Genomic DNA, 18582 nt, shown 5'->3' with positions numbered 1-18582 from the left:
ATAGTTTAGATATCATGTCTGCAAAGCCTCCTCTGACTTTCTTAGTCAGTTATTCTTACTCTTCTCTCTGCTCCTGCATTCTGCCCCCATCTCTCTTCTTATACTTAGACAGAATTATGTGTTCATGTGTAATTTTCCACACTAGACTATGGAAAAATCCTTGTCTCTTCTTGATCTATGCATTCTTGGCATGAAGAGTCTGGCACTCAGTAGGCTCTTAGTAAATGTCCTGCTGGACGGGTACAGGGTAGATGGGTAACCCTAAAATGAATTTTTCTCAGAGCACAGTTTTCTAAAACTTCTGTTACCAGCGCCTTACCCTCCCTTAAGGCACCATCCTTTCTTCTGGGTGTTTGACAGTTCATTCCTGTCAAATGCCTCCAAATAATCCTGCATGACAAACACAGACTATCTGTGATCCTGCTTTTAAAAATTCTCTAAGTTCCAGAGTGACACAGTTACAATGTTTTTATTGTTGTACATATCAGTTAATAATGTTTTATCTGCAGAGGACCAAGAGGGATGCTGAGGGCTGGCAGTACTGAAGGAGCTGAATTTGTTCTTCAGAGGAATATTAATGCTTCTTTCTAGCATAAGTAAATTTATTAATCGCAATTTAGGATTATTAGTTAATAGAAGCTATTTGTAGAAGTCTTGAACTGAAAGAAAAAACGAGCAGTTACAGAACATGTGGGTGGAACCAGATGTTTCTACTCTGTCTGAATGGGTTTATAATCTCATGTGAAGTTTAGGGCAGATATGGCCATCAGTCACTGTGTAAGGGCTCATGTAAGCTTTATAAGTAGGTATCATTTTCAACTGAAAATTTTGAATGGTTTTTAAAAATGCCTTGTGGCTTTAAAACCATTTCTCTTAAAATAACACAAACAAAGCAGATAGTAGCAGAATCTGGTTGAATGGGGACCTGTGGCTACCATCTAAGTGGGCTTGAAGCCACATTGTTTGAAAACCACTGCATTAGATTTTGGAAGTAATAACCCTGCATAAGCTGATGCTTTTAAAAGACCATTTATAAAATGTTAGAACCTCCCCAACTCTCCTCTCTCCTCCATATTGTGTACTTTAATACCGATGATGAAACAGAGGTCTTGACATAGGAAAAATGGGAGGCACTACGATAGGCTGATTAAAAGAGTGTAAGACAGACTCCGTTTTAAATCCTGACTCAGCCATTGACTATCTGCGTTACCACTTCTGTTGCCTCAAGTAACTTACCTCTGTGTTTGATCCAGTGATCATGCCTGCTTGATAACACAGTGCTGGGCCTGGGCTACCTGGGTGGGCTGATGTGTGCAGAGTGATGCTGTGCTTCTGCATGGCAAACGCCCAGTGAGCGTGAGCCACCACTGCCATCATTGCTGGATTCTGTTGTCCGTCATTCGTTCTTAATAGACACAGAGCTGTAATGTAAGCCTTTTGACTCACTAATTCCATTTTATTTCCTCTCTGGATTTTCAACTAAAATCCAGTGGGCTATTTGTAGCTATTGCATTTGCTGTGTAATAGAAAATGACCTTTATCTTATACCCTTTGTTTTAGTGAAACCCTTGTGGAAGATGACGAAGGTCTCTATGACTGTGTTTATGGGGAAGACGAAGGCGGAGAAGTCTATGAGGACTTAATGAAAGCAGAGGAAGCGCATCAGCCCGTAGGACTTTTCTTGCCTGGTGTTTTAAGTTACTCTGAGTATTAGGAAACTGATGCCTTAAGAGACTAGCTAATATAATTATTTACGTAACTTCTGCTGGAATAGTTTTTCATTTTTCTTTTTTACCTTGGCTTGCTTGTAACTGTAGAACCATGACTTGTTATTGCATTTGGAGATACATAAACATGGCATTTTACAGTTCATACCAACCATAGGGAAGCTCTGGTCTAATCCTTTCATCTTACAAGTTAGGAAACCAAGTCTGAGAGATAAATGACATGCCACATAATGCTACATAATGGCAGAGTGGCAATAGAACATAATTTCAGGAAATCATGTAATTATATCGTTATGAAAGGAAATCTCTTATGAGACAGGTAAATCCTTAAATTTGATGTAGCATTGAATATATGTTAAAGAATATCTTTTCATATTTGTTAGGGGTTCATATGAGGTAGTTTTTTCTTTCATTTCGTTATAGGTCTCTTAGCATTTTTACTATTTTATAAACTTAGCTTCTGATATTGCCATAGTATGAGCCCATAAAGTTTTACCTGCCATTAAAATATCTAAAACATAGAGAATTTTAATTATTTTCTCATCTGTAATTTAAAACAAAAGTCAGTTGTTTAGGCTTTTATTAATAATAGCATTTTTTTTTTATACAAAAGACATTTCTTCATCAACTGGGCAGTGGTTTGGGTTTTTTGGTTCTCTGATGAATCTGCTCAGCTCTCTGTGTACTCTTGCCTTTAATAAAAGGCTGGTGGGTTGTCCCATGCCCCAGACAGGGAGAGGGCCTTCTGTGGACAAAAACAAGTTACCTGGCCTGTGTTTGGTAAATGTAATGAATGCTTTAACTCATAACTCACTGCATGAGCTGACAGGCCGCCTGTTGCAACATTTTTAAAGAGAGTTTTTAAGGGACAGAGTATCGTCTGTGCCCCCTATAATTATCAACTTCTTTGGGTACCAGTACATCCTTCAGAGTCTCTCTCAAGGGCAGTATTGACACAGCAGACAGTCATCATAATTTAAATGCATAGGCCCTTCTTGTGCCATCCTCAAGGTGCTAAGTGCTTTGCATAGGTTATCTCATTTACAGATCCTTGGGGTTGGTATTATAATTCTATTTCAAACAGGGAAAACTGAGTCACAGAGAAATTAGGTAACCTGTTCATAATAAGCTAATAACAGAAACACTGGTGCTTGAAACCAGTGTTACCTGATATTAGAACCTTTGATGTTTATACTATGCTCTACTACCTCCAGTCTTAAACACTTACTAAAAGAGCCAAACACCAAGATGTTAATTCTTGAAAAAAACACTTTAGGATTTTTACTTACCAAATATCCTTTATTATTTTTGCAGTTATTTCTATAGTACTTGTATGCTATACATTAAGAAAGCTCTCTTGCACCATTTGTGATGATTCCAGATTCAGTAACGTTTATAAGAAAAGAGATGTTTCAATTTAAAGAGTGTCTGTCCTCAGAAGATCATTTTTTCGTATCTAAAACTTTTTCACTTAGATTGTTCAAAAATAAAAAAGAAACAAAGGTACTTCACAAATGCAGTTGTATCTTTCAATTATGTGTTTTTACTGTAATGGAAAGCTTAAGAAAATCAATAATTTTGAGTTCTTTTATCTACTGTCAGATAAATTACTCCATGAGTTTGATTAAATAATTTTAACTTGATAATTCTAATGCAGAAATGTCCAGAAAATGACATCCGAAGTTGCTGTCTAACAGAAATTAAGCAGACAGAAGAAAAATATACAGAAACATTGGAGTCAATAGAAAAAGTAAGTTATCAGTATTATTCTTGATGCCTGAATACTGCCTTGTAGGGTTAATACATTAGGTGCAATGTTTCTATTCTGTGTATTCTAATTTTTGGTAGAACCTGAGATTTAATGATCTCAAAGTTGATTTATTTATTCTATAAGTATTTATGAAATTCTTAGTATCTGAATGGCACAATTCTTGGGACTGAGGATATAGCAGTAAACATAGCAAAACTGGTTCTCATGATATTTTCTCTCTCATGGGGAGGGCTTATAATTTAAGCACATAAGTATGCCAGGGGGTGATCAGTTCTCTGAAGGAAAATGAGGCAGGGGAGGAGGATAGAGAGTGAGGGGAGAAGCCTGGTATTATTTTATATAAAGTGGTAATGGAAGGCCTCTATGATAAGGTCATATTTAAGCAAATGGTGATGTGAATTGAAGGAGCAAGCCGTGCAAATATCCCAGAGATGACAGTTCCTGGAGGAAAGGCCTTCACATTGGATGGTGTTCAGTGTATTTCAAGGAACAGCAATGGTCTAGGTGTCTGAGGCAGAGAGAATGAAAGGTTGCAGTAAGATCAGAGAGCTGGCGAGCCCCCGATTGTGTAGGGGCATAGTGGAGCATCGATCTCAGAGCTAGAACATTTTGAGTAGAAATGATATGATCTAATATAAGTTTTTAACATCTCATTCTGACATTTGTGAAGCAAGGGTGGAAACTGGGAGAAAAGTCAGAAGGATATTGCAGTAACAACTTGACAGAATATGGTGGTATTGGTAGAGCTAGTAAGGAATATTCAGATTCTGAATAAATTTTGAAAGTAAAGCTCAGTGGATTTGATGAATTAAGTAAAGAATATATGGGAAAGAAAACAATTAAGAATGCCAGGTTTTTACCATGAATAACTACCTGAATGGTACAGATGGTATCTGAGATGGGGAAGGTTAGGTTTGGGAATCATGTGTCTCTTGATGTATTACATTTGCATTATCTATTAGCTTTCAAGGGGATGTGCTGAGGAGGGAGTTAGGTGTTGGCATTAAGGGGAAAGGCTGAATTGACGTATAGATTGGACCGTTATCATACACAATGGCTTTTAAGGCCATGGGACTAGATGAGATCACCTAGGGAATGAATATTGTTAAAGGAGAACTTTGAGGCCACCTCTGGAGACTATTTTATGCCAGTTCAGCCAAGGATGGTTTCTTTTTTACTTTTGGAGGCATTTTTTGCCTAAACTTTTAATTTTATACTTTAAATGTACGAACTTGTATTTGTCTTTCTATCTCTGTTCAAGTATAAAATCTGTAAGAAAATAGTTTCTGCTCTTTTTTGGTATTCATAATACTGATGAACAATTGACTTTCAAAATACATTCATTGTTTGGTGATGAAAACTGTTATAGAGATTATGATACATTGTACTGAGTTACGATTTCTCTGTTCTCTCCTGGTAGTACTTCATGGCACCACTAAAACGATTTCTGACAGCAGCAGAATTTGATTCAGTATTCATCAACATTCCTGTGAGTAAAAATATGCTAGCTAAACTTGTGGTATACTTCTATAAAATCATCATTTTCTTATAGAGATCCAGATCCCAGATTATTAAAAATAATTTAAAATTTTTCCTGTATTCTTTATGATTTTTTTGCCTTGTGAATTCAAAATTAACCATATTTTCTAGAAATAACTGATATGTCCTATCTTCAGCCAGAAGTCAGTCAAAATGCATGCTGAACACACATGGATAAGACTCATCTATTATCTTTAACTGCCTGTCAGGGAAAGGTAGTCTCAGTTAACTGGTCTGCTGTCTCTTTGTCTAGTGGAAGCCCTTGTGCCACTGTCTTCCGCCTCACAGGCAGTCTTACAGACACTGTCCTGATGGTGTCAATCTCCTCCACTTCCTAGCCTCTGCTCCTTGGTGCTTTCTGCTTCCAGTTGTACTAACCTTAACTCCCATTTCTGAAATATACTGTTTTCTTATGGTTTATCAGTCCCTTTGAATGGTAAGATGTAAGGAGATTTTCTTTACATTTATGTAAGCATTTTAGGTTTCAGGGCACCTTATAATTACCTTATAATCCTAAAAGGATACTGACCCAGAAGCACTGAAACAAGCCAAATGCTATGCCAAGTGAGGTTATGGCAGGCAAAATTCAAGTTCTTGGATTTCAAAAACTGACATTAGTTTTAACATACAGCTTATGTATACAAGGTATAAGCTTTTATGTACAGACTTGCTGGTTTCACCGAAAGGTCCCGAGTACTTTGATTCTGTTATGTTCAGTGTTCATGGGCACCTGTTGGTTAGATGTGGCATGTTGTCCTTGTACCTGATTTTGGCCAGATGAAGACATTCTCACTGATGTGTAAAACAGCAGGAAGAAAGAGGTCACTGCGTGAAATGCATGTTGAGCATAAAGCAGACTGCACATGTTAGGAAGGTGAGGATCTCAAACCAACTAAATAAAATCCCTGTAAGTTCATGATGCATTTGACATCCTTATTCTTATGGCTTCTCCATCTCCTTATCAAAATGATAGGGCCCATGTATTCATGTTTCCTGCCTGCCTTCCTAAGACAAAGGCATGCCATGAGTTAAGTGTGTGTCCGAAGGGACAGGGAAGAGATAGTGGGAAAATTGGCACCTTCGTTCAAATTTCCTCATTTCCTGGATGTGACAAGTATTTACTGCCTGACTGAAAATCACTTGCTTATCAGGAAAAATGTGAAATTCTGACTTTTGAGTTACTCTAGTAAATTGCATAGTACAATTTATTTGCTCCATATTTATGCCATTAGTTGTCTGGTTTCCAGTAATTTAGTTTGATTATTGTTAGCTTAGCACCAGGACATCACTAATTGACCAGAGTACAAATCTACATTTTTACCTTCCAAGGACATGAATCATTACTTTATCCTGTCAATAAAACATTAAGCACTTGGATAGTTTTATTTTAAAATTTAAAGTGATTCTAAAATGAAAATGAGCTGTCCATATTTTTATACAAGAAATAAATTACCCTTTAATAAGTAGTGAGATTGTTTCTTTTTTCACTGGATGCTGACATTTCAAGTCAGATGTAAAATTGCCGCTTTCCATGCACATGGCTTCTCTGCCTTCCCTCCCCCTTCTTTTTCTTTTCTCTCTTTTCCCCCCCTTCCCCTCCTTCTTCCTCCTCTCTTTATTGTTGGTAGCAGGTTTATATATTGAGGGCATTCAGCATATTCTTGAATGGCAAGTTTAGCAACAGTAGGGATTTTGTGTTTGGGGTGAATTTTTTGGTTCTGATTCCTAATTCCTTTGACACTGTTTTCTTTTCTAAGGAACTTGTAAAAGTTCATCGGAACTTAATGCAAGAGATTAATGATTCCATTGTAAATAAAAATGACCAGAACTTGTATCAAGTTTTCATTAACTACAAGGAAAGGTAACTTTTGAATTTAAAATTTTGTGGCTATTAGTTTGTAATTGTAGTGAGGTTTAGTATTGAAGTTTCTCATAAATAGCTATTACAGCTGTTCATTAAGATACGACCAGGGCAGTAATTGGAACATGGGACAGTTAATCTCAGTGTAATAGTTTGAGCTCTCTATGTCTATGGGGGCAGGGACAAGCAAAAAGAAAAAGGATTCAGACTTTTGCATTACAAATCAGAAGCTGCTGGTTCTTTTACAGACCCTGTCCCTGAGTTCTTTAATTTTCAGGAAGTCTTTTTAACTCTCTGAGCTTCCTTTCCTCTATCTGTAAATGTTAGGGGTGGATTAGCTGGTACCTAGTGATTTTCCCAAGTCTAGTATCTTCTGATTCTCTATTTTGGAGTATTAGATTCACAGCTACAGTCTTTCCTTTTCTAAGTTTGAAAAAACAGCTGAACAACTCCCGTGAATTATAGTGTCAGGGAATATCACTTAAAATTCCCTATAAATCAAACACTATCGTTCCTAGAACTGACTTAGAAGTGGCTAATGAATTGCTTTGCATCAGCAGTTAGATAAACATTAACTTATTAGTAGCTTTTTTCCAATAAAGAGTTAATAGAAACAATAAACTATTCAGCCTCTTTGTAAAATATCTGTATTACTTGGAGATACCCTTCCTGAAGCAGGCTCAGACTCCATGCAATAGGAGTTATCTTCAGCACAGTTCAGGCCTCTCATTCCCACTTTGCAAATAATGCATTTTCCTGAATTAAAAAGTAGGAAGGAGTAGGCAATTTTTATTAATGAGTGCTGTCACAAGTAGTGACTACAATAAAAATGTAGTATAAAATAAAACTGCTTCTGAGTGTGAGTGAAACAGTAATAAGTTGATCTCTAATAGAAACTAAAACAGAAAATTTTTGACTTTGACTTTGTGATAAAATGTGTACTCAACAGTAATAGTCATTTTTTAAGCCAGTTTGTAAAATTTACTTGCTAAAAAAGGTAGATGGAATTAATCCCATTCATATTCAAAAATAAAAGCCATTTTTAATACTGTAAATGTGAGGGACCCTCATTCTCTGACTGTATATATGGTATGTGTTAAAAAGAAATGAAAAACCCAAGGTTCAGAGAGAGTATGAATGGTTTGCCCAGTGTGACCTAGGCAGTAAGGGGTACAGGACAAGCAAGATTCGCTTTGATTCTCCCTAACTGGGGTTTTAAATAGATGAAATTCTGCCTTTTTTTCCTTTCTACTTCACTTTTGTTTTTTTTGCCCTACAGATTTTCTCTCTCTTTTTTCTTTCAGGTTGGTTATTTACGGGCAGTACTGCAGTGGGGTGGAGTTAGCCATCTCTAATTTAGACAACATTTCTAAGACAAAAGAAGATGTGAAACTGAAATTAGAGGTACTTGTTTATTTTTTGTTTACTTATGAAATAAAGTAAAATAAACCTAAAAGCAATATATTCTTTTTCATGATCAATGCAGTAAATTTCCTCATGTATTCTAAATACAATTTCATGTCAATTTTATAAAATATTTAAATAGATACATCTGTAAAATAATAATATGGTAGTAATGATAACAGTATAAAATCTAAGACTTAGGGCTCTGTGTTTTATATGCACTATCTCATTAGACACTCATGACTCTTTGAGATGTATACAGTTAATACAGTTAATTTTCTTATGCATGAGAAAGCTGAGTTTCACTGAGATTATAAGTAATTTGATCCGGGTCACCCAGGTGGTAAGAGGCACAGGATAAGTAAGATATATGAGATAATGTGTATATAGATTTAAAATGTTTATGAAAAATGTAAGGCATTTAGGAGAAGGCATATAAAAAGGACATGGAGAGTGCCCATATGGAGGAAGACACAAATATAATAAGATTAAGTGGTATGTGATAAGCAGTAATTGACAGGGCTCCATAAATAAGCCTGAGCAATCACTTCAGTATAGGTAGAATGTGGAAGATTTCTCTGAAGAATTGTATTTGGTCTACATCTGAAAAATGGAGTGAGTCTAGGCAGATGAGATTCCATGGAGAGCATTGTGGAAGAACTGATGTGTCTTGAGTACGGAATGGCACATAGGCTATTGTAAACAGAGCACATGGTAACCATGGAAAATAAAGCTGAAAAGTGTGTGGAGTAATTTTTTTGGTACATCATTTTTTTTCATAAGAGTCGTGCACTTTCAAAGAGCTTTTGAAAAATGATTGTATGTTATATGAATTAGCTCAATTATCCGTATGTTTGGACTGTCTTAAATTTCAGGTAGAGATATATAGTTAACTCTTAAATGGCTGTTCGTATCTTAGTTGACTCTAATGCCACCTTGACTGCTCTATGTTCAGTTTTGCAGTGAGGTCAGGTGATGAACATGGGAAAAGAGGCAGATGATTTTCAAATCAGAACCACTTCGTTGTTTTAGCATATCTGGTATACTTCCACAAAGGGGAATGATGGGTTAGATGGTTTACACATCGACAAATGGCTGTACTTACTCTGCATCACGAGTCTTCTATCCTTACCTCTTACAATTCTTCAATATGTGGACCATATCTAGAGATGGTTTCAGTCACCACTAAGTAACATCCTGTTAGCATAAAGGGTTCCTGCTCCTCTTTGGAGAATAGAACCTCATAAATGTAGAACTGTAAGTCATTGTGATTCAGATAAAATATGGTAAGACAAAACTTATAATTTATGCAACTAGTTCCTAATAGAGCTACCATAAAAGCAATTTTTGTAAAGATATAAAATTCTGGCTCAAGACAGAAGTCAGCAAGTTGTCAATCAAGCCTCCATTTTATCCTCAGCCTTGTTTGAATGTTCCCCTCCCTTCTTTCCGAGTCACTGTCACAGTCCTGTGCAGTGACATCCTCTGAGACTCTAGGGACTGGCTTCTGCAGGCGCTTCAGTCTTAGGGAAAGAGAGGACCTCAGGTTGAGGCTGCCAGGCTCCAGGTGGTGTGCTGTTGTGTGTCATCCCTCAACTGAAAAGGCCTTACTGCTGCCCACGGGCCTGATCTGGAAGTATTTAGTCAAATACTTACTGTAACACCTCTGTGAACACTCTTTGTTGGAAATGTCTTCTGCAAGTCCAGCATGATGGAGGGAAAGCTGCCTTATTCTTGGGGTCTCTGTGTCTCCTCTGTGTCTTCTGTTTTGTGGTATTTCTGCTTTTTTCAATTTTTGTCTTTTTCTTCTCTACTTTGGGTCCCAGAGAACATGGAGTAAAGAGTTACAGAATCTCTTCATTTTGTGCTATAAGCTGGCTCATTCCCACTCTGTTTTCTTTTCTTTTCAGTTTAGGCTAACCATACGACCATATGGTTTGGAAGAATCACTTCTATCTTTTCTTTACTTTCAATATTAATAACACCTCATTCTCAGGCTCCAGTTGTAGGAAACACAAGCAATATAGTTTCTTTACCTACTGAGCCTATAATTTAGAACTTAACAGAAACTAATTTTTCCCCCAAAAGTTTTAAACTGACTTCTATAATGTAACAGAGTAAATTTTAAATGTGTAACATTACTGCTTCTAACACTGTGTTCAGATAGCATAATATCTGAAGTGTAAGATGCAACCTCAATTTCAAGGAGTTTAAAATGCATCTGGGGAGATAAGCTCATTAATTACAATAATATTAACAGTTTAACCTCCTATTCGAGACCCATGATCCAGAACTCTCTACAGTCTGTAGAAGCAAGAAATCGGTCAAAATAGTTATCCTTCCAGTGAACCACAGCAATTGGCAAGACATGAGCTGACTTGTCAGGATGCGTCCCCAGTTCTTGCTTAAGATCTGGGTCAGGCGCTCATTAAGTCACTGTGGCCATTAGAGCTGATGGTATCTGCTTTATAGTTCCTGATAATACATCCTTCCATGTGCCAGAAAAGCCAAGTGCAGGTAAAGGGGAAACAAACTCACGAGCAAAGGAGTATTTTCTGAAACATAATTCCTTCCATAAACTGGAAAATTCCTTGTTCTGGACTGTTCAATTTTCTGAGGATTTTGGACTTACCAAGTTGCTTACTGATAACAGTAATAACAATTTGATTGTGTTTTTTTGAACTACACCACAAATATGTGAGAAACAGTAAAGTCAGAAAAGTAATTGTGTTTAAGGTTATACAGCCAAGAGTTGCCAAACTTGATTTAAATTCAGGCTTTGACACTTCAGACAAAGTCATTGTCAATGACAAAAGACTGAGCAAGTCAATAATATTTTGAGATAAACATCTAAGAAAGGAAAAAATATTAAAAAAATAAAATTGCAGACTTGAAAATTTTGAATTCAGTAGTTGATTCATACATCAAATTTTTTTGAGTCAATCATTTTGCTTCATTTAGTTCAACAAATATTTATTAAACAAATACTAGATTCTTAGAGGTTTAAAAGACAAACTGGGGTAGATATGATGTACAGCGATAATCACAAGACACAAGGCACAGAGAAACAGCACAGTTTTGATCGGGATTGTTACTGAAGGCCTAGAAGTATAGTTCTTGAAGGGGATGATGAGTTTTGGAAATTGAACAAAGCATATGGCAGTTGGAGAAGGCTGGTGGTGGGGGAGGCACAGGGCTGGTGCCATGAGTAGGGATTTGCCTTGATGCCTGGCCCCCCGGAGTCATACGGGTAAACAGAGGAAGATGCTTGAGGGCCACTAGAGGAAATAATTTTCAAGCATAAAACAGTTCTACTTACTCATTCGTATTTAGAGTTGAAATGGTACCAAGTTTGTGTGTGTTTTTGGTTTTAAATTGAAGATACTCTCCGTTTTTTAGATTGTTAAGAAGGAAAACACAATATTTATTATATAATACTTTTGTTTATGACCTTTGCACCTTTTAATCTTTGTTTTATGACTCCCTTGATAAAATTAACAAAGTTTTAAAAAATGTTTCTAAAAAACATTTCTAAAAAACATTTCATTAGGAATGTTCTAAAAGAGCAAATAATGGGAAATTCACTCTTCGAGATTTGCTTGTGGTTCCTATGCAACGTGTTTTAAAGTATCACCTTCTCCTCCAGGTATGTAACCTAAAAAATATTTGTTCATTTTATTCATTCAACAAAATATTAATGAAGCATCAAATATACCTCAGATATGCCCTGTGTGTGGCCCTGTCCCCTTATAATATTCAACTGCATTTGAAGTAACAGAGTAGCTGGAAAGTTTTTCTTCCTTTTAGCAGAGGTGATTCTGTGTCTTCTACAAAGTCACATTTTATATCCTTCAACAGAATGAGCTCCAGAAAATAAAAAAATTAAAAAACAAGGTAAAAACAAGTAAAAAGACCTCTTCAACCAAGTCTTCTGTAGTTAGTGTTAATCATTTATTAGAATCTCAATGTTGCAGTGAGTCTGAATTTTGGCAGGTTAATTGTATTAGACCTTTGGTCTTAATAACCATAAACTACAGAGAACTGTGTCACACTCTGTGTTGCTTTCTGCTATAATAAAGTATAATATGACTGCCTTTATTTCGAAGTGATTCTTGTTAGAACCTCAAAGCTTATGGTTTCCACGATTAGTTCTCTAATGAGGGTGGAGAGTCTTATAAATTTTATTTGATAGCTATACCAGGAGACTCATTAGTTCTGCTCCAAAGAAATGTCGTGCTGTATTAGTCTGTCAACTCTGCTGATGCTTGTGAAATGTCATTTTAAAAAGATCTACTACCTGTATGTGAAATATCATTTTGAGTCTACTGTGCTTTGTACATCTTGTATATTAAATTTCTTGAACTGTAGTCACAAAATTATTAGTCATTTCTATTTTTGTTCTACTGAGAATCAGAAAAATTCAAACCCTGATTATTCCTTAAAAATGCATTAAAACATTTATGAGACCTAAACTCAAAGCAACTTAATCAAATTGGATTTTATGAAAAAGTAATAAGGAAGACTCAGGCAATCTGTTTCTGAGACATCGTAGAACTAAAAACATGCTCAAAATAAGATAATTTATTTCATAACTTTGGTATAGTCAAATATCAATTGAAGAATTTAGAAGGTGCAGTTTTCACAAAACATCTATTTTGGTCACTTACACAGTTTTAGACAGACTTAGAGGAGTATAAAGTAGGGTTATACTTTTTTGAAATTCAGTGAGCTTTTTTTTTCCTAATTCCTTTTGAATTATTTTGTATTTTGAATTTCAAAGTGTGTTTAGTTACATGATGTTTTTAAAATAGGAAAAATTTTATTTGGGGCACCACGCATAAATATCTAGAAAAGTTTCTCCATCTTGAAATAGTGTAGAGTATAATTTATTTGTCTAATGTTTAAAAATTGGTTGTATAACTGATATGAATTTGAACATTTCCTGCTGACTGCTATACTTTAGTTGGGAAATCATTTTGAAATACTTTTATATTTTCTGTAAAACAAAAATATTTTAAAAATATGATTTATTTCACAGATTTATAAAATTAGAATATTTTATAGTAAGGGGTTTGAAACTGGAAATAATTTACTATTATTATTTAATAAAGGGAAAATAGAGGTAAAAGAATACTGCTTGGACAAGTATTATACTTAACAGATTTGATATCTGTACTCCTGTTTACAACCAACACTACTGGTTTTAAATTCAGCAAAGAATTTTGAGTGGCTGCCCTGTTCCACACACAGTATTGGGCACTAATTTTTTTTAAAATAGGAAAGATTTTATTTGGGGTAGCATGCATAAACATCTAGAAAATTTTCTCCATCTTGAAATAGTGTAGAGTGAACTGGAATAGCTCACTATTTAGATGGGAGAATGAAATATAAGCTGCCAAGTACACTGCAATGTGATAAGTATGCAGAAGGTACAGAGATATACAAATAAAGGCCTAGTCAGTTTTTTCTAAGGAAGCTGGGGCACAGGCCTCTGACATAGAAAGTTTCACAGAGAAAAACTTGAATTGGGCTTTGAAGGAACAATAGGAGTTTGGTAAATGCATCTGGAAAGGAAGGATTTTCCAATGAGAGAAAGCAGCATGCTTGATGGAATCAGATATTAGAACATGTTTTGAGAATTTCAGTTAAGTATGGGCAGAATATTGGTTATTTGGGTGAAAATGGAGAGAAAGTTGGAAGAGGTTTGCAGAATTCAAATCATTAGGGGTTTAACAGGTATAGATGTCAAGCTGAAGCTTTGTGGGCATCCCAGAAGTCTAAATGGGGTAGAGGCAGGGTTTGAGTTATATTTTAGAAACCTAACTGATGTCAGTAGAGTGACTGGATTGTAGTGGGGAGAGGCTGCAAGTCAGAAGATCAATTGGAAGCCTATTATAATGAACTATTTGAAAAAGAGTGAGGACACGAACCAAGGCAGTGGCAGTGAGGATGGTTTTAAGGGAAAGGATCAAAGATAATATCACCAGAGCATAGTATAGGAGAGGGGGAAGGAAGACTGGGACACCTTTCAGGTTTTGGCTTAAGTGACTGAATGATATCCCTTCCATCAATGTAATCAGTATGATCACATGAACAGGAACAAGAGTTGGGTTGTGGGTGAAAATGTCTTGAGTTAAGACATGTTGGATTAGCAGGGTCTGTGAAATGCGCAGGTAGAAAGAACTAATTGGCAGTGTTAGTCTGGGATTCAGGTGTGAGTTTTGGGCTGAGTACACTTATTTGAGAGTGACAGTCTGGCTAGGTGAGAGCTAATGTTATGGCAATGACTGTGGTAGATTTGTAGAGTATGTGTAACAGAAGAGTAAGGTAAAAATCTAGGGAACAATAACTTTCTAAGCTGCAGATAAAGAAGAAAGTATGAAAGACCACTGAGTATGAAGAGATTTAAGATGAACTGACCAACAGTAACAGCAGAGAAGATCCTGATGTGCCTGAAGCCAGAGGAGTGGGGGGGTCAGCGGAATCAAAGGCTATGGAGAAGTTAAGTTTGATGCTGAGCAAAAAGTACCAATTCGGCTGGCAATAAAGGCATCTTTCCTAACATTTGTGAAGACTGTCAGTGTAATATGAGGGGGAGAGAGTTCAGGTTCATCTTTGGAAGGAAAATGTTTCCAACCATTGTCTCATGTGTTTTGGGGATCTAGTTGGTCTTCATTCAGTTTGAAATTTTTGGTGAAAATAGAGAACCAGTTTTATCAGATTTATCACATTATCATGTGGATAATGAAAAAACAATTCTTTTAAAAAAATGTTTTCTTTCTTATGTTTTGGTTTTAATCTGATGAAAGTAGTACTAAACTCCATCTTCCAAATAGGAACTGGTGAAGCATACCACTGATCCTATGGAGAAGGCAAATCTGAAACTGGCTCTCGACGCAATGAAGGTAAAGCAAATCTATCATTAACATGCTTGGATTTTTTTACTGTTGTCCAAAAACAAAGAGTACAAGGGGCTGATGCATATGTATGACATGCTAATATATATTATAATAGACATATGTATTTGTATAGTTTTGTTATTAGTGGGGAGAACTGGATATTTTTAACTGAAATAGATATTCTTCCTTGGATTTGTTGGATGAAAACACATAAAAGCAAGAGGTGTATTAAAATAAGTTTTTTATCCATGAAAGTATGACACCTTTCATAACCATCAGGAATGATCTAATGTAATGGTTTTAGTTCAAAGTCTTTTTATGGTCACTAATAGAAAAGTGTTGGCTTGAGTAGACTTTGGATCAGTAGTTGACTTCGGAACACTGGCGTGGCTTATTTTTCAAGTGAGGATTTCTGCCAGGTTTCCATTTGTGGATGGTGTGCATCAGTACCAGTGGATTTCAGTTTGGGTTTCTCTTTTCAGGTAAATATGAAAATTTAGAACTATAGTGGATAAAATCAGACTTTGAGCATATTGGGGAATCTTAAAACCCCAATTTACACATTGTGCTGGACTTTGAAAGAAATAATATTTGCACCTAACTTAAAACATAAGCAAACCTGTGTTCTTAAAATGTGAATGTGGCTCTGCTGAGGGCCATGCACACTTCTCTGTGTCCCTGTACCCATTTCAGCATTAGCTCCATTGTTCAGTTGATTTTAGTGCCTTGCCAGGAAACATCATGCGATTGTTACTATAAAAAAACACCATGCCAAGTTTGAAATTTCTAAAGAAGTCATTTATAGTGTGTCCTATGAAAAGTCAGGCTTTCATTTGCAGCAAAGGTAAGAGCTGTTTTTCTGTCAGAGTTCTTCCGTTCCAGATGAATTTTTAAGAGGGTAGAGGGAAAACACCTCAGAAAACAGTAAAATCTGGAGCACGTATAATAAAAATAGCTAGTGACAGTATGGAAAGATTGGCTCATGTTTCCTCAAATATGAGAAAAGACTTTTTAAAATAGGTGAAAGCGCATGGAGAGACATGTCCACATCCTTGACGCACTTCTGGTCATGGTGCTCTCTGGTTTCTCTCGTCTCCTCTCCTTCTCCTTCATTAACTCCTTACAACCGAACTGGCTTCCGTGCCCGAACGCTCTCAGGATCGAAGACACTCACTGGTGGCACAGAGCAGTCCTGCTGGATCATTGTCTAGCTTTTAATTACTTTTTTCCTTCCTGCTCATCCTTCATTATTGCCTTTATTCTAACCCCTGTGAAAAAAATATAATTCTCTCAAGGTCATTTATTAACGTGTTTGGAATTTACACTCTCCTGACCTAGTTTCCTTTTTGTCATTCTGCGTGGTGGCATGTTTCGTTTATTTTTGTTTTTTACCCTTACTTTGCTCAGGGCTGTGGTGAATGAGAACTCTTCAGTCGTCCCAGCTGTACACTAGATGTTTAAGAATTGTTTTTGAGAGGCAGCGGTGATTGACTGGGCATTCATTTGATTGTCATTGAAAAGTTATGGTGGTTACTTTTCCCACTGATAAAATTAATGATGTGTTTTTCTTTCAAACAGTTCTCAGCCCTTCTCCAGTCTTATCATGCCTTCTTTCTGTACCCTTCTCTTTATTCTCTAGGACTTGGCACAATATGTGAATGAAGTGAAAAGAGATAATGAGACCCTTCGTGAAATTAAGCAGTTTCAGCTATCTATAGAAAATTTGGTATGTAATTATCATTCCCTCAGCTTCTCTAACCCACAAATTGGGAGACATTCTAGGAGTTGTTTTTGAAGAAAAGATAGTTTACCTTCAAGTTTCTGCTGTTTTGGGTCTTTTTCTGATTCCTGTTTGGCAGCATCTGTATATATATATATCTAGTGGCACCTGTAATGTGTCAGCATCCAGGGACTTTCTGCCATTGCTTGTCCCTCTCACCCAACTCACACAGTGCCTCTTCTTCCCGCCATCTGAATTCTAAACGTTGGAGTCCATTTGTCTCTTTTCTTTCCTTTACCCATGTACATACTCATGGCTGATTCTTGTTCATTTATTCATTTTGACATCTGTTTACTGGGTGACCACGGTACTGTGTGCCAGACATTTTGCTTTGGGCTGGGGCTGTAACTGTGAACAACATGGTCCATGGTTGAGGAGTCCGTGAAAAGGGTCTTCAAAGTACTGTATTGAGATTCATGCTGTGAGCAGGGTGCTGCACAGAGCATCATAAGGGGAGTCCTAGTTTAGGCATAATGGTTAGAAAAGACCTTCTGAGTCATTTGCTACTTGAACTGGAAGGTTAAGAAAAAGCTAGTGTCTGGAGGGAGAGGCTAAAGCCATAGCAAGTGAAATGCCCAGAGATGGGTGAGAGCTGGGGTGTTCAAGGAGCTGAAAGGCAGGAGTGACTGGAAAATTGAGACTGGAAGGATGAATGGGGAGCTCTGCAGTGGGAGAGGTGAGCAGGACTGCATAGCAGTCAGTCTCCTGGGCCAAGGCTCAGAGCTGGCCTGTTACTGCGACTGCAGAGGGGAGCCAGGGCAGAGTTGTTCCACAGTCTAACTGATATGTCAGGAAAAGCCTTGTTGCAGGCAGCCAGCCAGCAAGTTGTTGAGGTGGGTTAGAGGGAGAGAGGCGGTGGAGGCCTGGATTAAGCTGTGGACAGTGAAAATAGAAAGGTATGGATTTAAGATACTTTTCTTGGTGGAGCCATTTTACTGCTGCTTTCTCTGAATCATCTTGAGCCTGTCTCTTTCTTGTCACACATAGAGCATCTTCTCCAAGACTTCATCTGCCACCTTTCCCATCACAGGAGCCTCTACTCATTTCTTTACATAGCTGCATTTCCAAAATGTGATTTCTCAGTTCTCTCTCTTTCCCAACTCGTCAAAGTGTTCTGTTGTCTTGAGGACTCAATCAGCATTTCTTAGCATGATGCGTAGGGCCCTCAGTGATTCGGCCTTAATCTGTTTTCCTGAGCTCATATCTGCTAATGACTGCTCACACACTTTACACCACAGCTCTCCTGCTGTGTTGTAAGGTTTCCAATTTGCCATACATTTTTATAGGTCTGACTTTGATCATAATTGTAGGCGAGAGTCTAGAATGTTTTTTCCCACGATTTCCTATCAAATTCCTTCAATCTCCAACTAAAATAAATCCTTTCCTTAGCATCCCATCTTCCCTCTATTTGTAATTGGAAAGCACGTTGCCTGGACAGCTGTTCTAACAAATTTGTTTATTGTGGTAAAATATTTATCACATTAAACTTACTATTTTTTTGTGTACAGTTTGTGACATTAAAAATATTCATGTTGTTCTGTGGCCATTACCACCATCTATCTCTAGAACTTTTTTCCTTTTGCCAAACTGAAGCTCTGTAC

At 36.8% G+C, this 18582-nt stretch overlaps 1 protein-coding gene across 5 annotated transcripts in view; it reads left to right on the top strand.

Moving 5' to 3' along the window:
• Positions 1 to 18582, top strand: part of VAV3 (vav guanine nucleotide exchange factor 3) — a 380328-nt gene that overhangs the window by 182757 nt on the left and 178989 nt on the right. For 4 of the 5 annotated variants that reach the window (XM_073234373.1, XM_036998404.2, XM_073234375.1 and 1 more), the window contains exons 5-12: positions 1561 to 1669; positions 3385 to 3477; positions 4919 to 4987; positions 6795 to 6898; positions 8203 to 8302; positions 11853 to 11948; positions 15139 to 15207; positions 16841 to 16927. In XM_073234373.1, coding sequence (XP_073090474.1) covers positions 1561 to 1669; positions 3385 to 3477; positions 4919 to 4987; positions 6795 to 6898; positions 8203 to 8302; positions 11853 to 11948; positions 15139 to 15207; positions 16841 to 16927 — 727 coding nt within the window. The remainder of the gene's footprint in view (positions 1 to 1560; positions 1670 to 3384; positions 3478 to 4918; positions 4988 to 6794; positions 6899 to 8202; positions 8303 to 11852; positions 11949 to 15138; positions 15208 to 16840; positions 16928 to 18582) is intronic. The other variant, XM_073234374.1, reaches the window with a different exon arrangement.

Source organism: Manis javanica, chromosome 4 (assembly GCF_040802235.1).
Source record: "Manis javanica isolate MJ-LG chromosome 4, MJ_LKY, whole genome shotgun sequence".
Lineage (NCBI taxonomy): Eukaryota > Metazoa > Chordata > Mammalia > Pholidota > Manidae > Manis > Manis javanica.
This window is presented reverse-complemented; position numbering and strand designations above follow the sequence as displayed.